Source organism: Neopsephotus bourkii, unplaced genomic scaffold (assembly GCF_033783945.1).
Source record: "Neopsephotus bourkii isolate Nb327-2 ecotype Australia unplaced genomic scaffold, CSIRO-AGI_Nbou_v1 NB_233, whole genome shotgun sequence".
Lineage (NCBI taxonomy): Eukaryota > Metazoa > Chordata > Aves > Psittaciformes > Psittacidae > Neopsephotus > Neopsephotus bourkii.
In genome coordinates this window covers 205,388-223,002 of record NW_026900743.1, presented here as the reverse complement: position 1 = coordinate 223,002, position 17,615 = coordinate 205,388, and the positions used below count along the sequence as shown (strand labels likewise).

The 17,615-nt window shown below is 37.0% G+C and overlaps 1 protein-coding gene across 4 annotated transcripts in view; it reads right to left on the bottom strand.

The window, feature by feature from the left end:
- GLCCI1 (glucocorticoid induced 1) overlaps positions 1-17,615 on the bottom strand; it is a 58,009-nt gene that overhangs the window by 35,960 nt on the left and 4,434 nt on the right. For all 4 annotated transcript variants that reach the window (XM_061344697.1, XM_061344698.1, XM_061344695.1 and 1 more), the window contains exon 2: positions 1,759-1,910. In XM_061344697.1, the coding sequence (XP_061200681.1) occupies positions 1,759-1,910 (152 nt within the window). The remainder of the gene's footprint in view (positions 1-1,758; positions 1,911-17,615) is intronic.

Here is a 17,615-nt window from a genome sequence, read left to right as displayed (position 1 = left end):
TAAGAATAACAGTACTGGCTTTCCACTCTGCTGGAAAGGTAAAACTTCTTTTTTTTCCCCCTCCCTGAGCTTTATTTCTGAATGAGGCTAAAGGTGGCAGCCAACAGGTCAAATAACCTAAACACACACTTGAGCTCACTAGGAAAGCAATTTTACTGCCAAATACTCAGAGCTCAAATGTTTATCAAACAAGTTTGTTTCTCTTTTCTGTAACTAGTGAAAAGGTTTGTTTGTGAACGTTTAAATATTCTAAACTTCCTATTCACAAGGATATTTGGGAAATTTGATATGGATACATGTTTTAAGAGAGGGGTTAAGAAACAGAGTAACTACAAAGCATGCTACTGAAAAATCTCCTGAAGGGAAATTACGATTTCAAAACAGAAAGATTTCCAAGGCATAGTATTGTGAAAGGAAGCAACCTTGGAAGTAAATCCAGGATTAAAAGCTTTTTAGGTAGATCTTTTGTGACAGTAAAGATCACTGCTGCTTCTTCTTTGCTAAAACTGGCTGGCTGGCTGGCTGAGTACGACACGAAGACAGCATTTTCTTAAAGGGTCCCACCACAGTTTCTAAAGTTTTCCTCAAACAAACTGAATCTTCAGATTCCAAAATTCGTTAACTATGATTTCTGGAACAGACAGATCTTTTTTCCTTTTCTAAGCATTCTATGCTCATCGTTCTGCCATAAGAGGACTTCCCGTGTTGCATTACAGTGCATTTTAAAGATACTGAAAATAATTTATACATTCAAACTTGTCTTGAGAAATAAGTATTTCTCAGATGACTTGCATCACACCCTAGTAACACTACTGAAAAACCAAGAATGCAACTCCTCTGGTAATAATTTGAGGGGTTTAGAATTACATATTTTTTACCTGTTTGATAGTGATCAATTTTGTGAGCAACAAGCACCAGCATGAGGAGGAAGCAGGCAAGAAATAATGTTCGTCTTTCCAGCCAAAGAACACTGGAGCACAATTAATACTACAGCAGCCTCTCCGCCAGAGATTGTTACTAAGGACAGAGCCCTGAGGAGTATCCAAGGGTATCAGGCCATAAATAATCTCAGTAGCCTTCCCTTTGAAGCTGGTGGTAATGCTCTTGTCCTGATGTCTGGCTTCAAGAGGAAACTTCCACACAGCATGTTTATTTGTCTTTCTTGCTATCAAGCAGCAGAGGAGACAACTCAAGACCATATTGTACGCTCACTCCCAGCTTCCTCTTTTTGATTTCCCCACTAGTGACAAACTGATCAATTCTTAACAGTAACCTCTCTCCTCCTCTCCCCACACACATACATTTTTTGAGACCCACATATTTATTACCACACTTAAGTAAAATCTTTACTTTGTCAGCCGCTACTGCTATGGAATATATGGTGGGGTTTTTTTTAAGTAACATTCAGCATAATTTTGCATATAGCAGCTTCAAAATAAAATAGATACAAGGCTGAGACTGAAATCTGCTTATTTAGCCTCAACAGAGCTGCCCACATACAGAAAATTATTTTTGACAACTGTTTTCTAAAAGCATAAAAATTTAATCTGTCACATACCATATTACTGATACTGATTTAAAAAAAGCCAAACCACTACTGTACCCTATTTTAAGGCTTCATATTTATAATAAAATTAAGTGAATCCACATTTCTTCAGAATTAAGTTGAGCTAAGATTCCAGATCAGGTGATAAAAGTATTATGAGGAAGACATCAATTACACGAAACATCTGTGTTGTCTTATTTTACAGCTTTTACCTGAGTAGATTTATCTTTCATACATGAAGGGTAGTGTACATGGGGATCACGTGGCCACTGTCCTGTGAGGTAAGGTCCTGTTATTGTGTCCAAAGAAGAAGTTCGCCTTATGGTACCAGAAGTTCTGATTTGCTGGGATTTTGGCCTGTCCACTGTAGAAAACCAGAACAAAATCAATAAAAAAGTCAGGCTAAATTTGATGTGAAATGTTAAAAGCTAACTCTGACACACAATGGCAAGAACATATCAGAAACCTTTGTCTAAATGCCAAGCTGGAAAGAATGCCATCACATCAAAGCAAATAACATCAGACAAAGGAGGAAAATACAAAAGGGAAAACTTAACAGTTACAAACAGTAACACTTAAGAGTGTTCATATCTGCAATGAACTGGGCTACTTACATGTTTTCATCAACAAAAAACACTGAGCAAATTTAAAGGTAGTGATGATGCAACTCAGGAAAGCCAAACATATGGAAACAGAAAATGTAACATAGTATCAGTACTGGGTTACTTTCTTTTTTCAAGTCAGCTAGATTAGCTTTCTAAATACTAAAACACAAACCATGACAAAAAATGTGATTCTTAAGCAGCCATATCCACTTTCTTGCTCTCATGTACATCTTTCCATATTATTTACAATTTCCCAATACAAGCCTTAGCAAGCTGAAAGCGTGTGACTGTATGTCCCTCCGACACAGCCCAGGTCAAGACAGCTACCATGTTTATCTTCATTCACCACAGCCCCTGCAATCTTTGACTCCACCCTGTACTTTTCTTCCCATACACCTAGAGCACAGAATACTTTTTCCTGCATTTCATTTGGAAAGCAGAGAGTAGGGTGATTCATGAGATTGATGTGGGAAAGAACAGAGTTTTACAGCATGCTCTCTGGATCATCTTGCTTTATCCTTTAGGCAAAATTACTTCATATACTCAGTTTCTACACTTCATGTAAGCCAACCTAAGCCCTATATTGCACCTAGTGTCTATTTTGCTCACCCCTACTAAAAGAAGTTCACAAGTTAGACTACTTTCCAAGTTAGTCATATGCTACGCACTGCCTGCCCCACCAAAACCCTTCTCACTCCTTAGAACTTGAGAGCAGACCTGCTAGCACACTCCTGAGCCCAACCATGGCCACTAACTTCCACATGCATTTTCTCTTTGTGTAGCATCTATAACTGCTGGATCTCAAAAGGCAGACTCCACCATCAATCCTTTATATAGCATTCAGATTAGGGCATAGTTTGCACTAACAGACATGCTTTTAGTATTATATATGAACATGATAATATTAGATCATTTTAGGAAAATGTAGAGCTGCTGAAACACTTCATTAGCTACTCATTTTAGGTGAAGAGTTCTAAATAATGTCATGAATTGGGAAGTGTAATAGTAAATCATGCTGCCTTCATAGAATATAATTGTTTTGACTGCCTTAGCTATAAATCAAATCCCTACAATTTCAAACAGATCTATCATCACAGGATTTCAACTGTGACAAATCTGCATTTTACAAAAGACTTTTGAACTATTAAAAGTAAAGAAGCCTGAAACCCAAGATAAAGGTGACAAATTTTTAACATAAAACCTGCATTTACTTATGCACTGAAACACAATTGTACATAAAAGGAGAGTACCTACAAAGCATTCTTCCAGCCTTCACTGTCATGCTATGGCACTATGCTACTCTTGGGTAGCCTGAGTTCTGAAAATTTCTCCAAAAGGTCTGTTCATCAGGTATATATTGCATGCAAAAAACTATCGAGAATTTGTCAAATACCTAAGCAGTTAAGTATGTTCTGAAAAACAACTTTTCAAACAAGTTAGAGACTATGCAAACAGAAACTGACAAGACAATGCCTGAAGATACGGAAATAAGGACTAAGCATCCCTTTGTAAACTCTACATTAAATAGTTTTGCTGGAAAAATAACAACACACAAAAAACCCAACACACACAAAATACTTGCAACCAGAGAATGAACTAAGATCTCTGTCTTGCTCTACACTCAGAGGAAAGGCAGCAGCAATCCCAAAATGAAAAACTCACATAATTCCATTACAACTGAATGGAAACAAACGTCAATAAAAGTTACTATATTTACATTTTTCCACGGTAATCTTGGAAGTAGACTGTTAAACCCTAAAGCAAAGAGAGGGAAAAATGAAGTCTCCTAAGACCCTACTACTCTTCAGTATTTTTTTTAATTACAGGCAACAAACCACTTCTCAACTGCATAAACAATCCAAGTTAACACTAATTTAATACAAACTCTGCTCCACTTGTCTGTGTTCCTTCCATCTACTTTGAAATGGCATGCAGAGATGTGTAAATGTACCTAGCAAAGAAAGCTAAAATGTACCCCCAAAAAGTCATAAATACACAGTTTTCCCCATTACAGGCAGAGGTGGCGAAATACAACAGGCAGAAACAACCACAGGAGAGCCAGAAGGAACAGGGTTTCAGAAGCATTAAGGTCTGTCCAATAACAGTTTTAACTCTCACCCTTTCATGACATACCCTTAGACCATGAAAAATAAAAAAGGAATCTGTAAACCTGAGATTTGAAGGAACTTCTACGAATCAGCATCTGACAAAATGTCTTGTACACTAATGTATACATAAAGATGACAGGATGCCGCAGAAAGCAGTGTTGAATTGGACCACAACAGTGGTGCCTCAGATCAGTTTAAACTGTTTTCCAAATATTAAAACTGCTCTCAGGATTTTTTTCTTAATTTTGTTTTTCTCACCTCATTGTAAGTCTGACTTCCTGCTACTCTGGGCAGCTACTACAGAACTTTCACTTCTCCCCAGACTTTCATTACCAATGGGATTTTGATGCTATCATCATCAATATCCCACTCCAAGGCAAATCACTTTCTCCGGATAGAAACCCATGCTCCAGTTTTCTCACAGAAGAAAAAAAAAAAAAGAAAAGCCAACAGACTTGAGCATTCAGAAATGCTTCATCAATATTCAGAAATTTCTAAACGTACAGTCTGATTTTCCCCAAGTTTCAGACTATTTCTCATCTGACAATCCCAGAGTGCAAGAACAGATTTTACTGCAGCGGTTAAGTCAGAACAAGTCTTCCTCAGTGATGTGTGACATACCTCACAAGGAGCTCAGCTCTACCTCCAGAACAAATACACTCAGGAACACAGTACATAAGCACACAGATAACCTGAAAATTATCTAGGAATTACAAAAGCAAGATGTGAGGTATTTTGCCTTCCTATGAGCGTACATGTTATTTAAAATATGCTACAAGTTTTAATGGCATCTATTTAAGGGCTATTGCTACGTATTTCTAGCTATAAATGTTACACAAAATGACACAAGGGTCCACCTGAATACTACAGCTGGTGAAATTCTGTGTGCTCCTATTTCCCAGCAGGAACCAACTAAAATAAACTGCATGAAATCATGAAATTATGGTTCTGTACGCTGCACTGAGGGACAAAAGAACTCTAGTTACACCACCTAGACTGACTGAAAAAAGGTTTACGTTTCTCTGCCAGCAAAATGTAATTCAGTAAGAGACTAACACATGACAACTCTTTTGAAAAGGACATAGGGCTCAAATAAAACCATCTGCTACAGCTCTAAAATGAAGAGATTGCTTTCCCATCCAACATAGAGGCAGCTAACCTGCACATAATCTCAAAGCCATGTTCATAGTCCATTTTACCTTAAATAATGTTTTCTGCCATGTGTGCAATGAGGAAAATCACCTGCAGGTGAAGAGTGAGACTGACAGCTAGCATTGGTACCACTTGTAATTGCTTCAGCTAAATCCACCAGAGCTCATCTGTCAGCATCTTTTCTTTCCATCTCTCTCTCAGCAGTTAGCAGATGCAGTTCAAATTTGGCCAAAACTTTTCCAGTCACATTCCTGCATGGATATATTCAGCTTGAACAGACTAAAATTATCTTAAGAACTTCTCAGATTACACAGATTCCTTTCAAGTTAAGTGAAAAACATGAAATAAAAATAAAATTCATAGTTTCCTAAAACTAGGAGTATTGTCACCTCCTTATCAATGTCAGCTACCTGTGACACACTCCTGCCAAATGCTAGACAACATTACTGCAGTAATATTTTGATTTTTTTCTTCAAAGTTCACCTATAACTTAAACTATTTACCCAAGACAGCCAAGTCATGACACCATGAAATAGCAGTACTGACTTCCACAAGAATGTTTAATAAGATGTTGTTCAGTTCAGTTACTAACACTGCAGGGCCTTCTGGTTCACCTTCAGAGCTGCTAGAGGAATGAGTTCCCAAGCTTTGTTTTCATCCATTCCTAAAGAACTTCAGATTTTACCTAGGAAATTAATACCGACTTCAGAAGAATTTCCTCCAAAAATACAGAAGACTCTTGGAAGGACTCACTTTGATGAATATCCTAGTCTGCTTAAGACTCCTTTCAAGAGCTCCAAAGTCAGAGTTCAAGCTGCCTGGCTTGAAGAAGATGCAGAGACTGGATATTATGTTATGAAGGAGTATATATTTTTGGACATTCTTAGTAGGGAAAAAAAATATTCAGAGGTGCCTGTGTGAATGCCTCTTAAATAATGAAGTATGTGGGAACAAAGCATGGGAAATCATAAACTAGAAACAGAAAGCTGAATATTAACGAATGGTGACCCACAGTGACTGCTAAGAATGATGGCCCAACACTGAGGTCATGTTTACCACAGCAGCAGCTGATGATGACTTAACCCCCCATGTCTAGTCAAGTCCCCTCTTTCTGTTACATCTTCTACAAGCATGAAAAGGAATACTTCACTGTTACTTGCTTTGGACTACGATTCCTTGAGTATTAAAAAAGTACACTTTCAGATACCAGAGAAGGAACAGTCTCTGAAGAGTCTGGTCAAGGATTTTTTTTTCACTTTTGGTTGTTTTTCCAGTGAGTATATAGTGATACTGTACTGATTCCTGAACATACATTTGACTGGTCTTTCCCACCTCCAGTTAGATAGGTAGGTGGACAAGCTGGTGTATGTTTATCTGCAGAACTCTTCACTGTGACTTTGTGAGGAAAAACACTGAAAAATGGGGATCTAGAGGACACTCAAAGAAAAAAAAAATTCAATCTTCATTCTCAAGAAGGCTTTTCTCCTGTAATTGGAGCCAAAATCTCTCATGGAAAAGATTAACAAGGGATTTGGGGTCCCTAGAAGTTTTATTCCACAAGATAGATCTACTGGCTCAGAAGATGTTTCCCATTTGCCAGTGACCGATGGACTTGTGTCTGACCCAATCTGCAAACTGTCTAAAATGACTGCATTAACAGTTTAGAGTGGTGCAGACGAACAAAGAGCATACTGTTTGCTACATACTATTCAGACAAAATAACAAAAAATAGGATTTTAAATGGCAACTTAAAAAACACAACACCTTAATATGTAATTGAATGGAAAAAATGTCATTGCACTCTTCCTTCTGTAATTTCAAATTAAATCTCTTTAATAACTTAAAACAAAACCAGGTATTTGTTTTTTCAAACATGTAAAATGCAATACAGTGTTTTGCTACCAAAAGGATATTTGTAGGAGGATATAATAAGAGATGGTCATTTTAAGTTACTTTCTGATACATCTCAAAACACTGTACAGTCATTCAGCTCAGTAAAATGTCTATCTTTATTATGTGCACTACACTGGTTTTGGTTCAGTTTTATCAACTTCAGAAATTATTCCCAAATTTCTGTTTTTTAAACCAATACAGAGGAAGACTACAAATGAAGGGGGATGACATTCTGAAGTAACTAAACAGAATGACACAATCCATTCTTAATTATCTTCTCATTATCCATAACACTGAATCAACAAAAATAAAGATGTGGAATAGCACCATAATCACACCAAGGCTCCAACAACCAAACTGAACAAGCATAAAGCAGTCCACTTGAGATTTTAGACCTTTTCAGAGATTGAGATCCCTGCATGATGTGCTTTCCATATCTAAAATTCTTCAGGAAAGGAAGGAAGGAAGAAAGAAAGAAAACAAACAAGCAAGCAAGCAAGCAACAATAACAACAACAAAGGGACATTGAACAGACTGGTAGTCATGGCAAATTCAGTTTTGTACCTGACAAGACCTACAAGAATTTAAACTGAACTACATTAAATAGCAAGACTATCAACACAAGAGGTAACCTATACCAGGAAAACAAACCAAAACCAAACCAGCTTACTCTTTCAAAGGAAAACTGTAGACAAAGACCCACAGTAAGGGTTTACAGTAATCAACCATATTGAGTTATCTTTTATAGTCACCATGACTTAAGCCATGTAAAAAGGGAAGAGGTCTTCTGACTAGTCATGGAATCCAATGGGTAGATGAAGGCATTTCCTTCCATCAAGGAGATTTCCTTCCATCCACTCTATGCATGACTCTTCGAGGACATACAACTCTACTCACATAACTGCGTGGAAGGCACAGTGCTCAGAGCCAGGCCATAGATAAAAGTGGACAAAGGGGGACAGATGGATGAATCTGTAAGTATAAAAATTTAATTGGACCTATGGGTGACTCAAAATCTTGGTTGCCTTATGTTTGCATGATGAAGCATGGTCTCTGCCTCATTTCCCTATTTCCATCCAAGTACAGGTCATATAAAATGTGACTACACATAACTTTCAGAAGTCCAATTTTGTTCATGGCAAAACTCCCCTGTTTAAAATGAACACTATCCTTAGAGATCAAGCACAGAAAGAACACTCTTATCTCAGTAAGCAAAGTAAACAAAGTACAAGGAAGAAAGCTTCAGCTCTCCAAAACTAAGTTATTCTTCTAACAAAGATTACTGCTGGCATGTATAGGACCTGTATACAAAAGACGAAGCATTTAATATCACAAAAGCCTGCTTTGTTCAACGGATGTGACCTACATACTTCTACTCTAATAGAATACCAGGTAGGTAAAAAATAAAATTCCAAATCTTTCAGATTTTTATGTATTTCACATTTTTAGGGTGTGGGGTTTTTTCAAATGTACACGCTATACAAATACTTAAACTTGGTATCATTTAATAAATTATCTAAGAATTGTTCCTTTAAAAAGCTAAAACAAAATTTATTTGAGCTCAGGAGTAGTTGGGGAAAACAGCACATTGAAACACACAACCAATTATTAACTGTTGTGCACTTCTACAGGTACAGAGAATTTTCGTCATTTTAGTTCGTTAATTTAGATCTGTTGAATGATAAATTTATCCAATATCGAGAAATTAATTTGGAACCAAAAAGAGCACTGTAACTCTTGTTTTTTTCCTTCTTCCAGTTTATTAATCATTAAAACCTTATGAACACATGCAATTAATTCAGTAAGTAAAAATAGTACTGCCTTTGTTGAATAAACTTCATGACTCTGAAGGGATTGTTGTTGGTATAATGACACTAACAATTTAACAAAATGTAGAAAAGTGAGAGGTTTGTATACCTTTAATGTTATTCCACTTTCCATCAAAATGCAGCTGGACATACTGGGAATAAAAACCCTTAAAAAAACCCAGAAGGCATGATTCACCACTTTCACAATCAAAATACACAAAGAACTGTAATCAATGTACAATAGGCTATACAATGCCATCATAATGATAACCAAAGATGAGAGATAGAAGGCATTCTCCTAGCTAGAGATGATTATACTGAACAAGTATAATACTTTTTCAGGAAAATAGAAACACAAAACCAGATTAAAACTGATTGCTCACATCAGGCTGCCCAACTTGGCTGATTAAATAAATTATCTTTCCATTATCAGTTAAGTCATAAAAACAAAGGACTAGAAACAACTTCCTAAATCAGGAGCCCAGCTCTCAACTATCACTGACAAAACACACATAATCACTTAACAATTACAGACTCAGTCTTACAGCACCTGGCTACTCTGCCCCCACAATTTCTACTGGAAAAATAATGCTGATTTTAGTTCTCCAATGGTGTCAGGCCTTCTTGTAGTTTTCCACATAAACATTTACATTGTGAAACCAATCCATCCATTCACATCCTAGCACTAACTTACAGGTCTTCCTTTGCACCTCTCCATCCCCTTCCCTGCTCACCTGGATTCAGAGAAAACAACTGTATTTTTATTCAGAGCATACTTTTTTTCATTGCCACACAGTTAGGCTGCCCACTGTTAGTGTAACCTAGCAGTCCTTCTCCAAGTCTGCTCCAGTTTGATCTTACCCTTCTGAAAACGTGGAGCACCAGAACTGTGAGCAGTTTTCCAGACAATGTCTCAGCAGGCCCCTGTGTTGCTCATTTGTGCAAGACCTGACCTGTGCCCAGTACTTTCTGAGTAACCTCATGTTGGCAGTTCAGAGATCCCACCATCACCCAACTCCACCCTCCAGAACTTTCAAATTACATGCTCCCCCCCTTACAGGAAAAGGTATTCTGTCCAAGTACAACCTCACATACGCAAACCTCAATTTTTTTTCTCTTAAATCTCACTCTTTGAAATTACAATTTCAATTCCCAAGGTCCTTCAACTATTCTTGCATAATCTTCCTGTGTACTAATTAAATTTCTCAAAATTCATCAATGGTTTCATCACCCTAATCTTAAAATTTGCCTAAGCAGATAAGATCTACTTCTCATCTACAAAAAATCACTTCTCTTATCAAAACCACCAGGTTAGCATGACACAACTGGGAAAGCTCATTTTGCACTTCAGCATCTCTTCCTGCTTTCCACCATCCCCTGGGATTTCTTCTGAAGTTTCACCTACAACAAGAGTTGGACCAACAGTCTCTAATTCAGAACTGGACTCAACACCATACTTGGCTATCTATACTCAAATGGTGTCACCTCCTTTTCAGAAGATTGTCTTAGAAATCTGAAGGTCAGCATGAACTTCTGAGTAGGGTTTTCTAGAATCCTGCAATAGATATGACCAAATTGACTTTATTAAAATATGCAAACTGTATTTATCATACTCTTGGTAATTTCTAATTCCAAATTACACCCTCCCTTTTTTGTTGTTGTTGTTGTTTTGGGGTTTTTCTTTAAATCTTCTTCCTGGGTTAAAAATCACTGCCCTAATTGGAAGCTAGTAACTTACACTTTGCTATGGTGAGTACAAAGCATTGAATAAATATCTGTGCTGTGGGATTTTTGCTACCATTCCCTGAAGTTGATTTTGAAGCCATACATTCCACCAAATCAGTCTCAGATCATCCTTAACCTTTTACCTTGGTACCAAAAGGTGCAACCACTTGGTTTTCTGCTTGCATGTTTCTACTGTTTGTCTTAATGCATGTAAAGTCCAAGCCTTTCCAGGTTTCAGCTAAGAAAAAGGGAAAAGATTCACTTCCGATTGACAATGTCTCAGTCTTTTCTCAGTTGGTCCTGCTGTCTCTTGCAGGCTCCCTGCTTATTCCTAGCAGCCTTTTGGGGATGCAGTCATGCAACCAGATCACATACTTGAGTTATCCTGATATTTTAAAGATTCCAATAGTGTTTACATTTTTCATTAAGACAGATCCTCTCTGTATTCATCAGAACAACCTCGTTTAGCCAAATTTTCAAACTATTTCCTTCTGAAATCTGAAGCAGTATTCCAGATTTTTTAATTTTAGAAAATGCCTTTATGTAGGTTTTTTTTTCTCTTGCTGTATATGCATGTAAATTTTATTATTAAAAAAGGCCTAGTTGTAAAAAAACCTAACATTTATGGTATATACACTGCCAGAGCACCCATTTCTTCTGCTTCTCCCAGATTTTGTGTTGTCAGATTCAGCAATTCCCGTCTTCAATACAGCTAAACTGAGTTTCTATTCTTGCAAATAAAAGATCTCCCCGCATCCTACAACTTCATATTAAACATTATACACATCACTAAATAAAATCATGAGACTCCAATCCTCTTAGTATGCGAATTCCCCCTTTGGAAGAACTTAAGGTAGATGTATATAACAGTTCCACAAAGTTAATATTTTAAGCAATGTATGGACTGCACACTTCAGTACACAACTTGGTTTGAAAGCATGAGTCTCTCTGTTTCTACAGTAATGTCCAAAGGTTATTTGGATCTTCAGTGTGGACAGCCTCCCAAGTCGAGTATGTCTCTCCAGTCATTTCCTTGTATGGAAATTTCTGAAATACACATTACTTTTAAACATACATGAGTTAATTCCATTTTGCCCATGACAAATTTTTCTCTTCCAGATTAGGACGTTTTCTTGTTCCCCTTGAAAAGAACATCAAGTATTTCAAATGTATTTCATGGCTTCATTGTGAGAGAAGAAAATAATACAAAGATTAATATTTGGGGCAGGGTATCTGATACAAGAAAGGAACCACTGAAGGGGAAATACCAGAAAACCACAGTATGAGAGTAAGCATGTGTCAAGGTATTCCACTATCAATTGTCACAATTAAGCAAACACCACAGCTATCAGTTAAGAATGAAAATTTTAAGGCCTTGAACACAAATTTTCTTCTGTGAAGACAGCTTCTCCTTTAATCTGGCAGCTTCCCAACTACTGTGAAAACCTAAGTCTTATTCTGCATTCTTCAGCAGTTAGCTGATATTTTTAGAGTCACAATGTTCAAAGCCTGTTCTGGGACACTCAGCAAAAATCTGGGTTTAATTTTTATTGAGCAAGTCAATTCTCCATTACTTTGAAAAGCAGAGTTATCACATATCACAAAAAAATTGAGTAATATATGATCTAGTGGATATGAAGGTGTGACACCTAATTGCATAGTGTCAACAGTGCAAAGCCTAATTTCCAGGGCTCCAGACTGATCAGCTGACATGTGGCACTGAATTTAGAGTGACTCTGTGTGTGAGAACTCCACTCACCAAACCCAGACCACACCACAATGCTACCTGCTGCAGTCATCAGGACCTTCTAATCAGACTGGGCTAATGAGAGCTGCCATCCTGTGCAGGAGAAGTGGTACTGAGACCTGTTAAATACCTACAGAGACCCATGGGTCTTGGAGAGCCACTCACACGCTGTTGATCTCCATGGCTTGACTTTTGGGAACATGGCACAACATTTTAAAGGTTTACCTAGCAACATTTCTGATCCAGCATGGCTACAGCAACTGTACTATTACACCTGGAAGCTCTGCGTTCACAAACCTGGCATTTATATCTGCGCCTAGGTAACATGCTCCCAGACAGCCGGTGGCTGACTGCATGTCATACTGTGAAGAAGTGGGCTTTGTATTTACAGACTCATTTCTGCAGACTAGAACTAAAAGAATTAGCTAGTGATTGAGTGCTGAATAACCATAATTTCTTTCCTGGTAAGAACACATTATTTCCAAACCACAGTTTGGTTTCTAAATGGTGACAGATGTCAACAGATTAATTTTGATGGGTTTTAGTTAGTACTGCAGCCTAAGCACCTACATTAAAATGTTTAGGTTTTTCCAATCATGAAGCCTTTCTAAAAAATGTTGGTATTCAGGTAATCCAGCTAAGCAACCTTCACAGAGTCTATCAGAACTCCAGAATAGGCAAGGTACCCCAAAACACCAGAGATGAAAAGGCACAGGATACAACAATATCCATTTTGCCAGGCATTTAATCTGTTCACAACCAAGTGGCTACTGTTACAGAAAACATCTCCAAAAGGAGATATTCAATACTTAAAATCAAACTTCATACATCTGCAGAATGAGTTTCAAGTTTGTAGCATGAGTGCCACTTGTCTTGCAATGACAGGTCAAGCCAATGAGATGAGTGTTAATTCTTGAAATTCACAAGTGCATCTACAACTAATCTTTGAGCTTAATGCCTGGTGGTGAGAGTGCAGGAAAGAAGGATGAAACTAAACCTCATTCACACAGGAGACTTGAGCTGTTCAAGGAATGGGACACCTAAATTATTATTCCAGTTTAGACTATCTCAAGGTGGAACATGAATATTCTACAATGAATTTTAGATTATTCAAAAAACATGATGGAAGTGCTATTGTACTGTTCTTAGCCACTACTCTTATGAGCAAAATATAAGTCACATTCTTCCTGAAAACAATATGTAGCATGGGTAAAACTAGATTCAGGTTGTGCAAAACAAATGGCATGTAAGTACCAGTGTTGTTATTCATTTGTATTTGATTTTGGAGAATAACATCCACTGTGAACAGCTGCTCCTCAATTTAACACTAGCAGCAGTGAAAGTTAAATCTTTATAAACACCAGCATCTGTGTCATCATTTATTGTTTGCACACATGCAACACTAAATAAGGGCTATCGCATACACAACTTGTATTAGGGTTTCAAAACCCAAGTTTGTAACATTTTATGACCTACTGGGAAGTATACAGCCTCCAAAGCAGCAATATCAAACACTGAAAGCTGATTAAGAGGTCTACTACTACTTTTTGATGAAAACTTTCCATCAAAATAATTGATTCTTCCATTGATCCAACACCAACTGGTCAGGTTAATCCCTATTTACAAATGGTTTGTAAAGAAAACAATTACTGCTTGAGTGTAGACACCCACACCTTCTGGGTGTTTTTCATCCCCCCTTCCCAAGGAAACAAATCTGTTTATAACAGGGGGGTAACTCAACAGTTTGGTGGGATGCAGAAGCTAATAAGTAGTGATGCGGATACCAAACAAGCAGAAAGGGTACAGAGGAGAAATGAATAGAACAGGGCAGAGGCAGCATTACAAGGCCAGAGACAGCAGGCTGAGAACACTACCCACCATGGCCCCACTTGGCCTGCCTGGGTTTCCTTCCCCAAGGTAGACTACATGACCTCTTCTGTTTAACAGCAGAAGACAATCTGAGCAGAGTCATCAGACAGTCTAAGGAGACCATGTAAGGGAGCGACTCTTGTTGCAAGTCCAATATTCACACAGCTGGAAAAGAGCTCCTGAGAGAACATGTATGCTGGTTTCAACCATGGGTGAGTGTTTCCACAGATGAGAGCCTAGCTTCAGCAAAATAAGTTGGAAACACCATCTCGCCATTCAAAAGGATTGATATTACACATTGTATCATGATACTCTGTGTGGTATCCGTACTGCAAAAGTCTCAAATTGTGGTTCCTTTCAATACCCATCAACTATTTTCAAGATTTAGGATTTAACTTCCAGTTCAAAAATAGTCCAAACATACATTAGTGGCTATGAACTTCAGAGACAAATCAGGTAGAGAAACATTTAAGCATAACTGAAAAACAATCAAGAAGTTCAAAATGTAAAAAAGAGATTAAGTATGAACACCCATTTTTCTTCACTGTAATCTCCAGTTCTCTAAATTTTGCAGCTGTCCACACCTCAAAAATGGAGACATGAAAGAAACTGGGACAATATCAGGCTGATAAGCTGTTGTGGATATATCCCTTCTAATGAGATGCAAATATTATTTTACTTGCCTGAAAATGCCTTAAGCCATTGTTTAGGCACTACAGATTTATATGGGCGGCAGTGTGGAAAGAGAGGGAACTCAATGCATTTAAATATTAACATTAAAGCAAGATGATGATCATTAATACTGTTGACTATCTCAAGTCTTGAGCAAAATTTTCTAGTTGTGTATCTTTAGTACAGGATCCATTTCTTTTCCATTAATAAAAGACACTTCTTAAGAAATGCCAGTCAATGTTTAAACCCTATTACATTAACAACTTTGCCTGAACATATGCTAAATCCATAGAGAATTAACTATTGCGTCAAGTGTTGGCAACGCTTTTCCCTCTTGAAGGTATTGCCAACCAATTTAAACAGGAACTGTAGAGAGAAAAAACACAAACCAACCACACAACGAAACAACTATTACCTTCTTCAGATGAAGATAATAACTCAACTGATGAAGTCACAAAAAAAAGCACTGCAAACATTCACTTATACTGAAACATTCAGGAGCATAAAGTTTATTTCCAATAGGTTTTACACTGTTACAACTATTGCTTTCAAGTCCAGGTTGAAGTGAAATTTTAAAATTACTGCATCAGTTATCTTTTTCTTTCATTACGGTATCTAGAGTAGTAGCATAAACCCCATTTTAAAAATAAATACTTTTCACTGTGATTTTTTGCAATATAGCAAAGCTCAACAACTCAGTATGTATCAGTCTAGATCAATAAACACTGACCCTTTTTGTAAGATTCTAAGATACATTCCCTTGATCTATCCTCCTGCATTTTCAGATGTGTTTAAAGAACCTCCATTCATCGCACCACCACTGGAAGAGACAAAGCACAGGAACTATGCATCTCTGAAACCTCATTTCAGTATTAGTCACCGATTTACTACACATGGATATTGGCAAGTAACTTCACTTTGGCCATATGCAGCACAGTAACACTTGCTTATATCCAAAGGATAAGAATTAAAGGTCAAGTAGTGATTTAAAAGCGATACATGCATTGACTTTATAATGTTATTTTTTTCCATGGGGGAGGGGAGTGCTTTCTTAAAAGCTAATGCCTTGCTACCATGCCATTCAAGTTCAATGGAGAAAGTATCTTCTGATTTTTCTTTCCTGAAATTGTTTTCCCACCTGAAAGAAGCTCAATTAATTTGTCTTCCGAAATATATTTATTAATGACATCTAACATACAATTGCCATTAAAAGTGATGTTAAAACATGCAACTAAAAAGACTCCGAGTTCAAGACAACTGGTTCAAATTTAGCCAGTGTCTTCTATTTCACCATATTATATTCCAATGAAAGCTATTTTGGGAAGAGAGAAGGATAAAGCTGGAGCAAAACTGTTTTGGCCACACAATTATTGGAATACTGTTATTATTCAGGCATCAGGAAATATGAAGCGTCACAAAAATTACTTCCTTACCTACATTTGTTAGAAATAAAGGAAAGATCTTCTTGATCTCTGGTATAAATGTTTATGATGCTAAAATATTGGATAGCTTGAACCCAGGATATTAAAGTAGTTCCGCCTTTTGAAGTCTGAGTTTTGTTTCTTTTTTTTTAAATACTGATATCCTTTACAAGTCTAGAGATCAGCAATATAGTCTGTCTTACTCCACTAGCCTTTTGTCTACTACCATAACAGATACACATACTTATTACTCAGAACTGGGCTATGCAGTTGCTTTGCATCTTTTTCAATTCCTTTCTTTTCCTAATGTTGGCAACACCTCAGGAGTTATTTTGAGAAGATATTGGGAACCCTTAACAGTCAAATTGATTCCAGTATTCTCCAGATGTCCTTAAAATTAACCTTTGCCTCAAAATTTGATGTGGGAAAAAAAGTTTGTACTATGAACTCTGTAAGTTAGAAAAATATGAAGCATAATATTACAGTACCACCAGTCAACACTAAGCAAATCAAAGCATTTGATGAAAACACTATGAAACACACAGAAGTCATTTACACCCTCACTGTACACAAAACATTGCGTATCATGTGCAAAAAAAAATAAATACAAAGAAATAAACAGGAAACCCCTCTCATGCTTAAATACAAACTTCTTTATAGAACAACAGAAACTACAAATTTTATCCAGGTAAGTCAAGAAAGAAAACAACTTGCTTTTTTCCTGTAATACACAAGTGTTCTCAAGCAATGTTTTCTTTGACCTATCCAAGGGATTTTTTTATTAGTATTATTATTGGAATGTCCGTCATAAACCACACAGCTTCACATTCCGTTGACATTACATATATGTGATCAGATATCTATCAGACATATTCCCTTTAAGGAAACCATGTGTTGTTACATTCAACCATACACTTTACATTACCATCTCTCCAAAACATGAATACAGGCTATAAAAATGGATCTACTAGCAAGGAAAAAACATGTTTTTTAAAAAAGGAGAATGCAGGTTTATCCTATGATATCTGAAGGGTTTCTTATGTCTTTTTCCTTTTTAGCACATTGAAAT